This window comes from Sinohyriopsis cumingii, chromosome 1 (genome assembly GCF_028554795.1).
Source record: "Sinohyriopsis cumingii isolate HCF-2022 chromosome 1, ASM2855479v2, whole genome shotgun sequence".
Taxonomy (NCBI): Eukaryota; Metazoa; Mollusca; class Bivalvia; order Unionida; family Unionidae; genus Sinohyriopsis; species Sinohyriopsis cumingii.
The window spans coordinates 4379963-4398844 of record NC_142961.1 but is presented as its reverse complement, the minus strand read 5'-3'; the positions used below and the strand labels follow the sequence as shown (position 1 = coordinate 4398844).

The 18882-nt window shown below is 36.1% G+C and overlaps 1 protein-coding gene across 1 annotated transcript in view; it reads right to left on the bottom strand.

Annotated features, from left to right (window-relative positions):
- LOC149806333 (translation initiation factor eIF2B subunit beta-like) overlaps positions 1-18882 on the bottom strand; it is a 46863-nt gene that overhangs the window by 7953 nt on the left and 20028 nt on the right. The window contains exons 7-10 of the mRNA XM_089951704.1: positions 17931-18027; positions 13727-13786; positions 10127-10260; positions 9510-9570 (exon numbers count right to left, since the gene is read on the bottom strand). Of these exons, the coding sequence (XP_089807830.1) occupies positions 9510-9570; positions 10127-10260; positions 13727-13786; positions 17931-18027 (352 nt within the window). The remainder of the gene's footprint in view (positions 1-9509; positions 9571-10126; positions 10261-13726; positions 13787-17930; positions 18028-18882) is intronic.

The window sequence follows — 18882 nt, the reverse complement described above, 5'->3', positions numbered from 1 at the left end:
TATGTGATGATGAACATGTCACTGAGAGTAAACAATTTTTCTTCAATTTGCCAGTGACCTTGACCTCTGATCTTAAGATCTAAATACAAAAAGGATTCTTTCTTACCCCAAGTGCAAACCAACCACACAATTTGGCAACCACAGATGATGGAAAAACTAAAATTATTGTGCATGCAATCTACAAAATTTGATAACTGCAGATGGTGGACAACTTGTATGGAAACAAAACTGGTAAAAGACTGACATCATAATGTGACAAGTTCCACCTTCCTTCTGGTGGGTATATCATTGGTGGTGAGATGGTCCATAACCAATTCCGAAAACACTAAATATCAACATAATGTATATATCCTAGTCTTTGTTATCTATTTTTATCACAGTAAACATAACATTTTGTTATATTTTTTCAGATTTTCATTACACTTCATAGATTTAGAAATGTAGTTGATCCATTTTGGAGTTTATTTTCTGCAAATGATTATAACATGCAAATGATTATAACATGTAAATGGCTATAACATGTAAATGATTATAACATGTAAATGGTTATAACATGTAAATGATTATAACATGTAAATGATTATAATGTAAATCATTATAACATGTAAATGATTATAACATGTAAATGTTATAACATGTAAATGATTATAACATGTAAATGATTAAAACATGTAAATGATCAAAGGAACTATCATCTGAATTTATTTACCATTATTAAGCTGAATAATTGCACCCATCATATTTTCAAAATTTTTATCTTAAATAGTACCAAAAATGCCATTACACCAAGATTATTTTAATTTAAACTGATAGAAATTAAAAACTTGGAACATAAACTAAGGAATGTTTTACCTGTACACAAATAATATTGATTAAGCTGTGAACCAACAGAATGTGAAACCACTCTGATTAGGTTAATTATCAATAAAGATGCCAATGGGTACCAGCCCATTAATAATAACCTGGATAATAAAATGAGCAAACATGAACCTGTTAAAAAAATAAAAGCATTCTGAATTCAGATCGAGACACAGAATAATGATTAGAGTTTGAAGTTCATGGTGTGTGAGAATTTATTCATCATGACAGGGGCTCATATGGCTGCATACAAGTTACTTGTCATACATGTACCATATAATAAAACAAGGGAGAATACTTCTCTCCTTTCTCACATGACCTATTTAAGAATCGATGCTGATTATTTAAAGCTAGACCATCCTAACTTCGTGCCTGTCCATGGTTCGTGCACCATTTTCTCGTGACTTAAATGCACTTGTTTTGAGATCCTGATGACATTAACTAGGTTAGTACCTTTCAACGACAGTAAGAACTGATTAAGAAATATTCGATATAATAAAATTTAAATATGTACTACAACTCAAATAAAAGAAAGCACAATATAAATGTCCATTTTAAGTAATGCCATTTTTGCCTCAAGTTTGTGGCCCTGGAGTGACTATTAGCTTGTTCAAGTCAGAGCCGCTGTTCACATGTTTGTTTACTGGACTATTTTTTTACTAGCGGGAAACAAATGGCAGATATTTTTATAAGTGCAAAGGCAACACAAAAGCTTGGTTTCTGTAACATGCATTTCTTGTGTTGAAAAAATGAATGAAATGGACAACTATACAGAAAGAAGTTTTTCACTGAAATATTTAAATATAAGGGAAATCTTTGTTATTTAATAACACTGAAGAAACAAATCTAATCGATATTGACGTGTAAAAATGGTGATTTCTGCATGAATTTTACTCAAAACAGTTACAAGAAAACAGATGGTATTCTTGAAAGTGAAACCACTTGTCAAAGATTCGCTCTATTTTGATACTGCATACATAGCAGACCAGTCTAAATTAAAAAAAAAAATGGCACCAGATATCACAAAAAACCGTACTGTATCAATGTGACTGTTGGATGTTATATGACTGAAAAATGTTAGAGGAGAGGGATTTTACTAAACTTAAAAACATGCTGCACTGGAGTAACATTAATGGATGAACCATGGCAGGCCAAGGATAATACAATAATCATCATTTGTTGACTTATGACTATTAGCGAAAGTTACTGTAGACATGTAGACCGTTAAACATAAATAATTTACCATTACTTTTACGTCTATACTATTGTATTAACTACTAATCCACAAGGATTGAGCCAGTCTTTGAAAAATTTTTAACTGCAGATCCAGGTATGTAGCATAAATAAATGTACATTAAATACAATAAATATGTACATTTTTCACACAGTTCTCTGTAATTATGGCATGTTATATATAGATTGCTCAATTTTATGCTGAGATTATGCTTTTTGCCACTAATATTAATAATAAATTGTAGTTATACCTCTCTTGGGGGTTGGTAGGTCTGAATCTACAACAAAGCAGTTCAGGTTTTTCCCTTTGACTGGGTTCCCGATTGTTACGACTGATGGGAACCTGGTAAACATTTTTGAAAATTTTGACATCTTAATTAATTGAAGGAATTGTCAAGAGATACCAATAAAAACAGCTGACATATTGCATGTCTTGTGATCAATAAAAACAGTTGACATATTCCATGTTTTGTAATCAATAGGGACCAATAAAAACAGTTGACATATTCCATGTTAGGTGATCGATACGGGACCAATAAAAACAGCTGACATATTGCATGTCTTGTGATCAATAGGTACCAATAAAAAAAGCTGAAAACCCAATGCCTAAATGACTTTATGTTTAGAAGCAGCAGCCATAACAAGATTATCAAGATGGCTACCATGGCAGCCATATAGGGAATTTGATTGGCACCATTTTTACTTGGGACAAACTATGAGTCTTTTATTGCACACCCCATGTCAATAAAACTACCTGTTTAGGAAAAGTAGCTACAAGATTTTCAAGATGGCTACAGTGGTGACTATATTGGAAGTCTGATCAGCACCCTTTTGATCTAGGACCAATAAGACATCACAGGAAGTTGCCAAGAGGCACCAATAAAAACAGCAAGGTTTTCAAGATGGCTAAAATGGTGGTCATATTGGAAGTCTATCAGTACCCTCTTGATCTAGGACCAATAAGACATTACAGGAAGTTGCCATAGCAAGGTTTTCAAGATGGCTAAAATGGTGGTCATATTGGAAGTCTGATCAGCACCCTTTTGATCTAGGACCAATAAGCCATCATGGGAAGTTGCCATAAAGAAAGTTTTCAAGATGGCTATAATGGTAGCCATACTGGAGGTCTGACCAGCACCCTTTTGATCTAGAACCAATAAGACATCACAGGAAGTTGCCATAACAATTTTTTCAAGATGCTCACCATACTGGACAAACCAGACATAATAAAAAGTCTCGTGGTGACCACCCTTGTAGATTTAGCCATATGTTTAGGAAAAATAACAATAACAAAGCTTGGTGGTTATACAGGATGTCAAACAAGCACCATTTTCATTTAGTATCAAGCATACATCATTCGTCTTTCAGTTAAATTCTTATACAAATTCACCATCCACTTGGAAGTAGTGATATAATTTTGAAGGTGGCTACCATGTTGGCAATACTGCATGTCAGACTGACACATTTATTTAGGACCAACTAGAAATCTTTCACTGAAAACCTTCAGGAGGAGTAACAATACACTAAATCAAGATTTTCAAGATGAAGACATACATGTCTTAAATGATTTTAAACTGAATTTATGAAACAAGTTGAAAAAATTGCCAGCTTGAGAGTCTTGACAAGCAAAAGTTGAAAACTATTCTACAAGTTTTATAAATTCAATATTACATCATTACCCATTTGAGATTCTGCTTATCACATTGTTTTTAGTTTGAGAAAAAGAGAATCTAAACAGAAAGAAGAATAAGTGATTTGGGTATTTCATTTATTCTGGCTCAGGCTCTGCACTTCCAATTCACGCATGTGGGAAAAAAAAGTCCCAGATGCAAGCTGAAGAAATACTGCACAATTCAATAACCAGTACCATTTAGAAATATTTTTTTATATGCAAATTACAATTCAAAGATCAAATCTTTCCAATCAATAGAACATTTAACACGGGAATAATTTTCATTGCTCAAAAAATCTGATAGTCCAATTCCACGACCCCTCTAATATTAGTCTGGGCCCATCCTGTATTCAAAATGAGGTGCCCATCGGGCTTGTCAAAATAAAAAATAGTTTGCCTGAGGAAACTCTGATCACGCTGATGAAATGAGTAAATGTACTTTCAATATGTTGACATACATGCTATAACATGCCACAATCTAAATCAGATTACCACTGTCCTACAAGAAATTGAGATCTGATTTTAATCACATGGAAGCCTTGCTGAAAATTCGATTTTGTACTCCCACCCCACCCACACCGACATGGTCATGATTTTTGAGAAAACACAATTTTCAGTACTCTTAAAAATAAAAAAATAAAAATAGAAAACAAACAAAACTTTCAGTCTATGCCCGTTACATGTAGTATGTATAAACCTTAATCTGTAGATGATTGGAACTTATATAAAACTATCCCTTGGGATGTATAAACAGCAACAATTAAAGGCAAAGAGGTCAGGTATAAAATCAAAGTTTGACATTAACTGGCTGACAATAGCTAGTGAGATGTGTCGAAGGTTGCAGGGAATGAACCCATTGTGCTAATTTGCACAGGTAGGATCAGGAAGTGGAACAACTCATTATAGGTAATTAAATAGATGATAGATGCGTGTATAAGAACAAAAGTTATTACATATTATCGCCAAGAATGAGAATGTTTAAGCCGCTATGTATTATATTTTGACAAATTTGTGACCAGCAACAGTGTTTCTTTGAAGTCGGATTATACTGCATATATAGAATGCAAGACATGATCATTTCAGTTATGTGAATAATGTTCAAGTGTAATTCATTTTTATTCAATTTATAATCAAATTGTAACTATTGCAATGCTGTGTGACAATATTAAAAAAGGGGATATTTTGGGCTTGTGGAAATTGGAGTCTGGCATGCCTGTCAACTTTGAAAAGCCAAGTAAGGAGAATAACAAATAAAATCATGACATTTGGACCTAAAATGGGGAAGTTTTCACATGGCATTTTGTAAGCGCCAGTTTCAACAAATAAGGACTGATCTTCTAGGTCCAATAAGGGTGAAATTCTCAAAGAACATGCCAAAGGCGCCCACAGAAACTTTTTTTGGTGGGGGACACGTAGTTGTCAACCATGAAATTTAATGGATGCAGGCCAAAACATGTTTAAAGGTGAAACTGGGGGAGGCAACTACTGCCCCCACCCCTTGCCACAATGTGCGAGAGTCCATGGGACATGCCATTTCTCCTTGTGACATGCCTTATTTTAGCCAGAACAAGCCCCGCTTTTCATATTCTGGTTAGCTGTGGCTAAACTGCATAATAGCTAAAGATTAGACTTGAGTATGCAAGCATAAGGAAAGTGTGACTAATTAACAGTTAATCCTTATCACTGCATTTATCTTGTGCAAAGGACTGCCCTTTGGACATGCTTCAAAGAAACTATGCTCTACAGTGTGTGCATAAAAGCACCAGCAATTGATTGGCAAATAAACGATGCCATATTTTATTGTAACTTACAATGCCTAGGACTTCATTTTAACAGTTCAAATCTGCAGTCATAAGTTACTGTACAGGTGGCAACTGTTTTTCCCACAAGTTTTATATCACACCTTGTTACCTTAGATTTAACTCTTAAGGCTTACAGTTAAAGTTCCATATTGATACAACCATCCATTCAGAAGATGCTGAGATGAAAACAATTTCATTTTCTGAATGTCATTTATTCATTCACATATTTGTATTTAGATAAGTAAGCAAGCATTAGCATTTAGCAACACATCAACACAATAATGGCTAAACGGTGCCATATAAAGTTTTAAAAATGTAAAACTGAATAATCCAGAACAAAATGTCTACCATAAACAACCTAAATGTTCAAATCCTCAAATTTCCCACCCATCCCCATTTTCAATCTGTAATAATTTAAAAAAATTAAAAACAATTTTAAGCCCAATAATTAAAAAAAGAACACTAGGAACAAAAACTAAGGAATGTTTTCACCTATACTCAAAAGCTGGTGAATGAATAATCAACATCAAACACAGATGCCACTAGGATTACCCTAATCAACATCAAAACCTGATGCCACTGTGATTACCCTAATCAACATCAAACCCTGATGCCACTGTGATTTCCCAAATCAACATCGGGCCCTGATGCCACTGTGATTACCCAAATCAACATCAGGCCCTGATGCCACTGTGATTACATTATTCAACATCAAAACCTGATGCCACTGTGATTACCCTAATCAACATCAGGCCCTGATGCCACTGTGATTACATTACTCAACATCAGGCCCTGATGCCACTGTGATTACATTATTCAACACCAGGCGCAGATGCCACTGTGATTACCCTAGTCAACACCAGGCCCTGATGCCACTGTGATTACGCAAATCAACATCAGGCCCTGATGCCACTGTGATTACCCAAATCAACATCAGGCCCTGATGCCACTGTGATTACCCTAATCAACATCAGGCCCTGATGCCACTGTGATTACCCTAGTCAACACCAGGCCCTGATGCCACTGTGATTACGCTAATCAACATCAGGCCCTGATGCCACTGTGATGACATTACTCAACATCAAAACCTGATGCCAATGTGATTACCCTAACCAACACCATGCCCTAATGCTACTGTGATGACATTACTCAACACCAGGCCCTGATGCCACTGTGATGACATTACTCAACACCAGGCCCTGATGCCAATGTGATGACATTACTCAACACCAGGCCCTAATGCCACTGTGATGACATTACTCAAAACAAGGCCCTGATGCCACTGTGATTACTGTCATCACAGTGGCATTACGGCCTGGTGTTGATTTGGGTAAGCAGAGTGGCATCAGGGCCTGATGTTGACTAGGGTAGTCAACATCAGGCCCTGATGCCACTGTGCTTACCCAAATCAACACCAGGCCGTAATGCCACTGTGATGACATTACTCAACACCAGGCCCTAATGACACTGTGATGACATAACTCAACACCAGGCCCTAATGCCAATGTGATGACATTACTCAAAACCAGGCCCTGATGCCACTGTAATTACCCTAACCAACACCAGGCCCTGATACCACTGTGATGACATTACTCAACACCAGGCCCTGATGCTACTGTGATTACCCTAATCAACATCAGGCCCTGATTCCACTGTGATTACCCAAATCAACATCAGGCCCTGATGCCACTGTGATGACATTACTCAACATCAGGCCCTGATGCCACTGTGATTACCATAATCAACATCAGGTCCTGACGCCACTGCCATTACCCTAACAACATCAGGCCCTGATGCCACTGTGATGACATTACTCAACATCAGGCCCTGATGCCACTGTGATGACATTACTCAACACCAGGCTCTGATGCCACTATGATGACATTACTCAACACCAGGCCCTGATGCCACTATGATGACATTACTCAACACCAGGCCCTGATGCCACTGTGATGACATTACTCAACACCAGGCCCTAATGACACTGTGATTACATTATTCAACATCAGGCCCTGATGCCACTATGATTACCCTAATCAACACCAGGCCCTGATGCTATTATGATTACATTACTCAACACCAGGCCCTAATGCCACTATGATGACATTACTCAACATCAGGCCCTGATGCCACTGTGATGACATTACTCAACACCAGGCTCTGATGCCACTATGATGACATTACTCAACACCAGGCCCTGATGCCACTATGATGACATTACTCAACACCAGGCCCTGATGCTATTATGATTACATTACTCAACACCAGGCCCTAATGCCACTGTGATGACATTACTCAACACCAGGCCCTGATGCCACTGTGATGACATTACTCAGCACCAGGCCCTGATGCCACTATGAGTACCTGAGTTACCATGAGGATTAACTGATGGCAAAACAGCTGACAATTTACAAAATCAAGCAGATCCCTAAACAATGCAAGCAGTAAGCTACTTAAAGGTAATGATAGTCAAAACAGTCATACACATAAATTCCTATTCTCACTCAAACGGATTAATCTAAATTGATAAACTAGCAAATCTGGACTAAATGTAGTCACTTCTGATTTCATACCTATAATGTACAGTCAGGTAATTGTATTCCACATTTAAGCCAGTCTAAATGATTTGGCTCCACTACATATGTAAAAAAGTCTAAATGATTTGGCTCCATTATATATTTATGACTGCCATATTTGGAGTTTTAGTCCTGAGACTGCTTCAAGCTTTTTTGGAGTATATATATGGATTATGCAACAGATTTTCTGAGGTAAGATAATATGAATAGAGGTATACTATTTTGGTTTTACATTTTCTTGGCAGAAACATTCTTTATGGGGGCCCCGAGTGGCCGAGTGGTTTGAAGCACTCTCCATTATGGATCACTGCCATCTCACCTCTGTCTGCATGGGTTCGAGACTCGGATTTGGCCAATGTGGGTATGTGAGAAAGCTTGCCAGTAGCTTCTCCAGGGTCGGTGGTTCTTTCCGGGGATTTCCCAGGTTCATCCTCCACCATTAATACTGGCCGCCATGTATAGCCTATCGTGTGCTGAAAAATGGCGTTAAACCCTACAACAACAACAATATTCTTTATGTTGTGGAACAAGAACAATGTTGGAACTGGATCACATTCTTAGAGAAAGTTTCTGCCAAAACATATTACCAGTATATGTACATAATAAACAGACTGTCTGAGTTTTACAAGCAAACAAGTAAAACAAACACCATAAATGCAACCAGCATGTTTTTTTAAAAAGAAAACTGAACCATTATCTTGCAAGTATTGCATATTAAGCAAGGATAAAATGCAACCTGGTTTACCCACTTACATGCTGTACAAACTCATTAATACAGTTATTATGCAAAAGGTTTTTTTCTGTCACAGGGACATTGACCTTTGACCTGGTGACCCCCGAAATCAATAGGTTTCTTCTTTACCAAATGTGTAAATTATTCACAAACTTGCAGGAACAGCATTTCTTTGCTGAATCAAAATAACTTTAATTTTTGCCCTTTTGGTCCCAAAAATGACCATAAAAGCAAACCACCCAAAACATAACTAATGTTATTGTGCAGAAACATTCTTCTCTATACCACTGACCTGGACATTTGACCTTCTGACATCTAAATCAATAGGCTTCTTCTTTACCCCAAGTGCAAGCCATCCACAAAGTTTAAGGCATGTTGATGCTGGACAAATTCTTGTGCAGAATCCATATATCTTCTTTCAATGACCCCGATAACATTGAAATCAGTAAAGTTCTTCCTTATCCCAAGTACAAACCATCCACAAAATTTGATAACTATAGATGATAGACAACTCAAGTCATTGTGCAGAAGATGGTAAGGACAACACCATAATATATACCATTCCATATGGAAGAAATATAAATATTATGCAATTTCAGATATGAAAAATATTTATAATTTTCAAGCTTACTTACAGGAGTTGAGTAATGCTTGGCAGCTAGGGCTAGGGCATGGCTTCCATTGATTGCTTTCAACCTGCATATAAAATTTTATATTAAATCACACTCAGCAATCAAATCTAGGATGGAAATCTTATACTGTGTATTGGGTATTAAAAATAAAAGATGAAAAATAGTTTGGGGAGGGGATGATGGAAAAATATAGTCAAAATTAGAATACAAACCAAACAGTCTAAATCCAAAAAGTTAAATATTTTGTAAAATATTTAAAATTGTTAATAATGTCCTGAGTAAATAATAAACCTCAGTGAACACGGATTTGTACAGAAATGTCATTCTGAATTCTGATTTCCTAAGAAATTTTTCTTTTTTAAATATCTCATGAAACAAACTTTTGCACAATTCAAACCCAATTACCAACCTACAACTTCATACCTTTCTTTCACTTTCTGATAAACAAAGGTTCTAATTAGAATGAAAACATGATTAGATGCAAGTAAATATTCTTTGCAGGATACAATATGTGAGAGTGTGTTAATGAAACATTCATCTTTCAGAAAAGGAAAAGAAGGCACATAATTGATTGATATCATAATTACATAAAATGTTCGCCTAGCACAATTATTCCTTACCCTCCATTAGCCATAACTGTGTGTGTTCCAATAATGACCTTGTTGACTCGAGACATCATTGCAAAAACAGCTGAGTCATTAATAACAGTTGTTTCAATATTGGCCTTGGCAAGACTGACAGCAAGTTCTTGACCCTACAGAGGAACAAGAATTTATTTTAGTCTAGATGCTTAATGACCAATATTAACTTTCCGAATCTGTAAAATTGTCACCCTACATAGAACTCCTCAGTGACAAAAAAGTTAACAGTTTAATAATCAATACTGTGCAAGAGTTATCTTCTCTTTGGTAACAGTCTTGTTACCAACTACAGTGATAATTGTAGATCAAATTTTACAACTTAGAAAGCAATAGATTTATGAAAGTTTAAGTAAAAACAATGAAAACATCATTAATTCAAATTCTGCAACACTGTAACTTACATCACAGAACACTGTAACTTGTATTAACTATCATAATAGAAACATGGTAACTTTCATGAAAGAATACATCTTATATCAGAACACTCATAGAATACTGTAATTTACATCATAGTACGGGGCTCCGAGTGGTCTAAAGGGCTCTCCGTTATGGATCACTGCCATCTCACCTCTGTCTGCGTGGGTTCGAGTCTAGGATTCGGCGAATGTGGGTGTGTGAGAAAGCTTGCCAGTAGCTTCTCGTGGGTATGTGGTTCTTCCTGGGGTTTTCCCGGGTTCTTCCTCCACCATTAATACTGGCTGCCATGCATAGCCTATTGTGTGCTGAAAAATGTTGTTAAAACCCACAACAACAACAACATCATAGTCCTTACATCACTGAACACTGAACTTACAATGTAGAAGACTAACTTACACTGTAGAATACTAACTTAAATCATAGAACACTAACTTACAACGTAGAAGTCTGTAACTTACATGATAGAACAGTTACTTACATGATACACTGTAACTTATGTCTCTAACTTAGATCACAGAACACTGTTACTTATATCATAGAACAATGTAATTTATATCATAGAATGCTGTTACCTATATCATATTACCACTAATTTATGCTATAGACCACAGTAACTTACACGAGAAAACACTATAACTTACATTGTAGAATACTGTAACTTAATTCATAGTGTTATGTTTAGGCTTTTACAAAACATAACAAGAAAAGAGTGAAGACAACAAGCTTTGTAAAATTTAACAAATAAATTTCTCTAGAAAAACAAGGTAAAAATTAAAAAAAAGAACTTACAGTTCAAAGGCATCAAATCCAAAAATAATCCAAGAATTAAAAAAATATAAGTCCCAGTAATAAAAACCCCAATGAAACTGAGTTTGAATCCCGATTAAATCCAAAATGGAAGGCAATGACATATGCTGTGGTCAGCATCGTATTGATGTGTCAACAGTTCTTTGTCGAATCACAGAAAATAATATTCCAGCTTTTGAATGCTGTGTAAATTTCAATAACCTTCTTTGTCAAAGAATTAATTAAGAGTACAAGTATTTCCAGGGAAAAATAATCTCTTGGAATCCAAATAATCTGAAAGTGTATGTGTGTGTGATTTGGACTTTTAATGTAGCTTTACAAACATTTCAGTCATATTGCTACGATGTCTGCAGTGTGGAAATTTATAGTGATGTCTAGCACTGGGGCATCATGCCATAGACATGTAGCATAATGTCCCACCCAGTCACATTATCCTGACACCAGGCCGACCAGTCCTAATCCAAATAATTTGAAGAAAAATTAAAAATTAAACTCAAACTGGTCACAACAAAACAACTTTAAGTGTCAATGGTTTAAAGCCCAACTGCCAAATTCTCTATAGAAAACAGTTATACCTCTAATTTAAGATGCAAAACAGATCCCTGTATGACGCTCACATGACCACCCTTCTAGAACAATATAGAAGCTTTTTGGGGCCACGAGTGGCCGAGTGGTCTAAAGCGCTCACCATTACGGATCACTGCCATCTCACCTCTGTCTGCGTGAGTTCGAGTCTCAGGCTCGGCTAACGTTGGTACGTGAGAAAGCCTGCCAGTAGCTTCTCGTGGGTTGGTGGTTCTTCCCGGGGTTTTCCAGGGTTCTTCCTCCACCAATTATTCTGGCCGCCATGTATAGCCTATCTTGTGCTGAAAAATGGTGTTAAACCCTACAACAACAACAACAACAAGCTTTTTACATGCCTAACATCACATACACCCAGTATGGCTTTGACTAAAACCAATGAATTTACTCTGAGAAAGAATTAAAAAAATATAAAAAAGGTGTTTACTTCAACTCTTACTGATTCTGAATCAAGATCAGGAACTAGGTCAGCATTAGATACATAGTTTCTATTATTAGGTGTTTACAAAAAAGAGTCGAGTCAAACTGAATTTGTGGAAACTATCAAATCCAGTAAATAAAGTTACATTACAGTAGCATGTAATAGAATTTAAAAAATTTAAACTAACAAACAAACATTAAATTAAATCAAGTATAAATTAAATAAAATAAACATAACAATAGAACACCGTAGCTTACATCAAAGAACACTGTAGCTTACATCATAGAACAAAGAACTTATATCATAGTACACTGTAGCTTACATCATAGAACAAAGAACTTACATCATAAAACACAGTAACTTACATCATAGAACACGGTAACTTACATCATAGAACACGGTAAATTACATCACAGAAAACTGTAACTTAGATCATAGAACACTGTAACTTACATTATAGAACACTGTAGCTTATATCATAGTACACTGTAGCTTACATCATAGAACAAAGAACTTACATCATAGAACACGGTAACTTACATCATAGAAAACTGCAACTTAGATCATAGAACACTGTAACTTACATTATAGAACACTGTAACTTACATCACAGAACACTGTAGCTTACATCATAGAGCAAAGAACTTACATCATAGAACACGGTAACTTACATCATAGAACACGGTAACTTACATCATAGAAAACTGTAACCTAGATCATAGAACACTGTAACTTACATTATAGAACACTGTAGCTTATATCATAGTACACTGTAGCTTACATCATAGAACAAAGAACTTACATCATAGAACACGGTAACTTACATCATAGAAAACTGTAACTTAGATCATAGAACACTGTAACTTACATTATAGAACACTGTAGCTTATATCATAGTACACTGTAGCTTACATTATAGAACAAAGAACTTACATCATAGAACACGGTAACTTACATCATAGAAAACTGTAACTTAGATCATAGAACACTGTAGCTTTGATCATAGAACACTGTAACTTACATCATAGAACACTGTAGCTTAGATCATAGAGCAAAGAACTTACATTATAGAACACTGTAGGTTACATCATAGAAAACTAACTTACATCATAGAACACTGTAGCTTACATCATAGAACAAGAACTAACATCACAGAACACTGTAGCTTGCATCAAAGAACAAAGAACTTACAACACAGAACTTTTTCACTTAATCATAGAACACTAATTTACATCACAGTACATCATAGAACACTAACTTACATCACAGTACATCATAGAACACTAACTTATATCACAGTACATCATAGAACACTAACTTACATCGCAGTACATCATAGAACACTAACTTACATGATAGAATGGGGCACATTCTACAACAATAACTTGAAACTTCCTTTTTCTTGCTGCATTCTGAAACAGAAAACTTCATTGCAACATCATTCATGTTTAACTGTTATCAAAATAAGACTGAAATAAACCTGAAAAAAATAGGGCTGTGAACTTTAAGTTTATCTTCTCCATGACTTGAAATAGAGATTAAAGCTTATCTTCTCCGTGTCTTGAAATAGAAATTAAAGCTTATCTGCTCCATGTCTTGAAATAGAGATTAAAGCTTATCTTCTCCATGTCTTGAAATAGAGATTAAAGCTTTTCTTCTCCATGACTTGAAATAGAGATTAAAGCTTATCTTCTCCATGACTTAAAATAGAGATTAAAGCTTATCTTCTCCGTGTCTTGAAACAGAGATTAAAGCTGCTCCAGGTCTTGAAATAGAAATTAAAGCTTATCTTCTCCGTGTCTTGAAATAGAGATTAAAGCTTATCTTCTCCGTGTCTTGAAATAGAGATTAAAGTTTATCTTCTCCGTGTCTTGAAATTAAGATTAAAGCTTATCTTCTCCTTGTCTTGAAATAGAGATTAAAGTTTATCTTCTCCGTATCTTGAAATACAGATTAAAGCTTTTCTTCTCCATGACTTGAAATAGAGATTAAAGCTTATCTTCTCCATGTCTTGAAATAGAGATTAAAGCTTATCTTCTCCATGTCTTGAAATAGAGATTAAAGCTTATCTTCTCCATGTCTTGAAATAGAGATTAAAGTTTATCTTCTCCGTATCTTGAAATACAGATTAAAGCTTTTCTTCTCCATGACTTGAAATAGAGATTAAAGCTTATCTTCTCCGTGTCTTGAAATAGAGATTAAAGCTTATCTTCTCCATTTCTTGAAAAAGAGATTAAACCTTTTCTTCTCCATGTCTTGAAATAGATATTAAAGTTTATCTTCTCCTTGTCTTGAAATAGAGATTAAAACTTATCTTCTCCGTGTCTTGAAATAGAGATTAAAGCTTATCTTCTCCATGTCTTGAAATAGAGATTAAAGCCTAGAACAATAACAACAAAACCAAATATGGTTTAATGCTACTATTGATGATCACAAGGTTACAATATCTTATTCACTTTCAGGTATAAAAAATGTACCATATTCAACATATAACCCCAACGTGTGCTTAAAAAGTATCTGGGTTGTCATGTTGTGTTCACCAGCTGTTGCAAACCATATTCGCAGCACACATATGTAAGCACTAGGAGTGTTATCTCCCTTTACCTATGCTATGTGATCTCCAATTTAGAGGTTCACTGTCTTTCTCCCAAACAGTGACACTGAAGATTATTTTATGAGACTGATTTAACCCACAAAGTAAAGTGGTAATGAGACATAGCATGGTTGATGGGTACGTTTTAAGATAAGAAAATGTCCAGTGACAGTATGCTTGAATTTTAAAGCTTCGTTTTGTCTAAATGGTGTAGTGCTTCTCTTGATGCACCCCATGTATCAAGTTACATCTATCTACAGTAGTAGTCCAAGCAAATAAGTGAAATGCAGATCACTAGAAAATTAAATATAGGTTACAGTAACTTAGTTCTTTCTGAACAGTTTCAGTACTTTGCATGAAGCATCAATATACAGACATCATTTTGGTCTTCCATAAAAAAGATGAAAATATTTAAGGGGGGGGGATGGGGGTCCTCTCCCAAAAGGGGTCTCGAGGGGCAGTGCCAAAAATGCATTTTACACTCATAAAAAACTGCTCCTGGTGCAACTTATGATCATAAAATAAACCAAAATAATCATTTAAAAAACTAATAAACTTACCAAAAATGTTCAACTTTACTTCCATATTTTCACAATAGTTACAGTCACATGAATTTATTCTCCAATACTATTGATGCTTAAGTTATTTCATGTGCATGTCAGTGTTCACATCGTAATTAAGTCACAATAATTCGTCAATTTTTGCAAATATATTACACTTCTCTCTTTTCATAACAAATCTGTAAAATTAATACCCAACTACATCAACTATATACAAATAATCCCATACATTCACTTGTATTTTTCTCCAATGGACACAACCTGTTGAAATGCCAGCTGAGCTCTTTTTGCAGCTTTGGCAAAGATTTCTTTAGCCTTCCTTTATTTATCAACTATGACTTTTGGCTCAATGTGCAATTGTTTGTTTTCCTACTCAATGAGAGCCATTTTCCTTTCAAGCTGGTGCTTGTATTGGCGACATGCAGTGTGCATATTCTGACAGAGGGCTACATCTGTTCTCTTGTGCAAGAAATCTTTCTTCTTATAGTAATTAACTGCACTTTTTCCAGATGCCTTCTGAGCTTTGATTTTTCCAAATGCAGCTTCTTTTGTAGGTGCTGTTCCAAACTCTTCCAACCATGATTACCGCAATTCAGATCCTTCTTGCAGACATCATAAAATGCCAGTCCTCTAGCATTCAGTTTTCTTATTAACTGACGAACTAAATTTCTGTCAACTTTTCGCTCTAGCCATTCCAATTTCCATACGTTTTTTAAAAAACTTTAAACATTTTGTGTCATGGTCTCTCTCATCTACTCAGGATGCCATGTTTTGCAAGCGTGCTCTTCTTACCATTGCCACCAGTTTCCATTACACGAAGATTCACTGGATGAATTTAAACCTTTGACTAATTAGAATACTCTTTATGCGAGTCATGTGCTAACTAATATATGGAATAAATAATTTACAAAGGTCGTTGCAAATTGGGACTGAACTGACCATTTCTAAAAAACTGGATTGAAGATGATATAAAAAAAATGGACTATATCAAGAAAAATCTGATTCAAGTCTGGAGAAAAGCAGAATTCCGCTTTAAAACAGAGAAAGTCACACATCTCTGCAAGCAATATTGACTGAAACAACCGAGTAAAAAGTTTAATACGGTCAAAGGAATGTAAATTGTAGGTCACAATGTCATAGTTTTGATACATGGGTATAGTTCTCTTGATGACGCATCTATAAACCAAGTTACTTTACTCTGAAGGACATAATGCACACAAAAAGACAAGCCAAACACAAAGATTAAGACAGGTCACAATAAAAGGAAATGCAGGTTAAAGGGGGGCCCCGAGTGGCCGAGTGGTCTAAAGCGCTCTTCGTTACGGATCACTGCCATCTCACCTCTGTCTGCGGCGGTTCGAGTCTAAGATTCAGCCAATGTGGGTATGTGAGAAAGCTTGCCAGTAGCTTCTCGAGGGTCGGTGGTTCTTTCTGGGGTTTTCCCGGGTTCTTCCTCCACCATTAATACTGGCCGCCATGTATAGCCTATCGTGTGCTGAAAAATGGCGTTAAACCCCACAACAACAACAACAACAACAGCAGGTTAAAGTGACCTAGTTTTGACAAAAGGGTGTAGTGCTTCTTGTGATGCATCTTTATTTTCTTGACTCTACAAACAAAAGTGTCAAAAAATGGAGTCAAATGCAAACCCTAAGCCAGAGAAACTGAACTTAACTCTACTGTAAGTACAAAACACTGAACCATGAAACACATTTCACAATGACCTAGTTTTCACTGATGGCTGTATAACTTTTCAAGCCTCTACATTTCAAATCACATGACTTAATTGGTAATGGTGTCTATGAAAATTACCTAAATGCAAATGGTACCTAAAGGGGCCATCCAATTAGTATATATGCATGGAATTTTTTTTATAACCCAAATATATATGCTTGCGTATTGGGGGGGGGGTCTACTGATAATGTAAGATGCATAGGAAACGGGGGGGGGGGGGGGTGTCAACATAAGTGGACTATCTGTTTTATTAAACATGTTAATATTATTAATCCTTGATCGTTTCTGCATGGATTAAATATAGGCCATTCTATAGAGTTCGGGGGTGGGTCAAGCGTACATACATGGGTGAGTGTATAAAACTCCAGGCCAGAATTCATTAACTACAGCTGAATTGGCTTTGCAATCAAACCACAAATTATGTTCAGATTTAAGCAGCTATTTTCTTCCCATAAAATATGCCACAATCAAATGAGTGTCCTCAATAATGGACATTTTTTATCTAAGTTTTGACCAATCTGAGGGATGAGCTCTTCTTAAGGCAAATGCAGGTATAACATTAAATCCAGTATTGTTAAGGTAATTAATGAATCCAAGCATAAACATCAATAGGAACCTCTACCTTAATGACTATATTTCTAACGCAACTGTGATGTCTCAATACCTTACCTTTAGGTAGGCCTCCACAGTTCTGGATTTGCCTGCTGTCATGATCACTTCATTTGAGTGAATGTGTTCTAGTGACTGGGCAGCTATACTGTCAGCACTGGAAAAAAAAAGATAATTACAAAAGCAAGACCAATGCTTTGCAAAATTCCTGCTTATAAAATCTGACCCAGAGAGAGATTTCTCATTCCGCTCTGATGCTGTTGTTGTTGTTGTTGTTGTGGGGTTTAACGCCATTTTTCAGCACACGATAGGCTATACATGGCAGCCAGTATTAATGGTGGAGGAAGAACCCAGGAAAACACCAGAAAGAACTACTGACCCACGAGCAGCTACTGGCAAGCTTTCTCACATACCCACATTGGCTGAATCTGAGACTCGAACCAGCGCAGACAGAGGTGAGATGGCAGTGATCCGTAACGGAGAGTGCTTTAGACCACACGGCCACTTGGGGCTCCCCAATTTGATGTATTTTAGTGAATGAATTTCTCTAACTTCTAATTAGAAGACCTAATGAATGATGATATCACACTCTGCCCCCCCCCCCCAAATGTGTACCCATGAAAATAAATGAATTCACTGTATCCCAGATGGCATTCTAACATGAGCTTACTATTTCACACATAAACAAGCATGAAAGAAAAACCTTATAATCAAAATTATGATTTCAGACATCTGAGGCTCAGATTTCGTCTTCTGCATATATGGATCCCAATTTCAATGAGCATTGTTTTGTTGTTTTGCAGTGTCAGTCTTCATCTCTAATTTTGTTTTACTAACCTAATAACCAAGGAATACCCAGATACAAAGTTTCTCTGACTATACTAACCTAATAACCAAGGAATACCCAGGTACAAAGTTTCTCTGACTATACTACCTAATAACCAAGGAATATCCAGGTACAAAGCTTCTCTGACTATACTACCTAATAACGGGGCCCCGAGTGGCCGAGTGG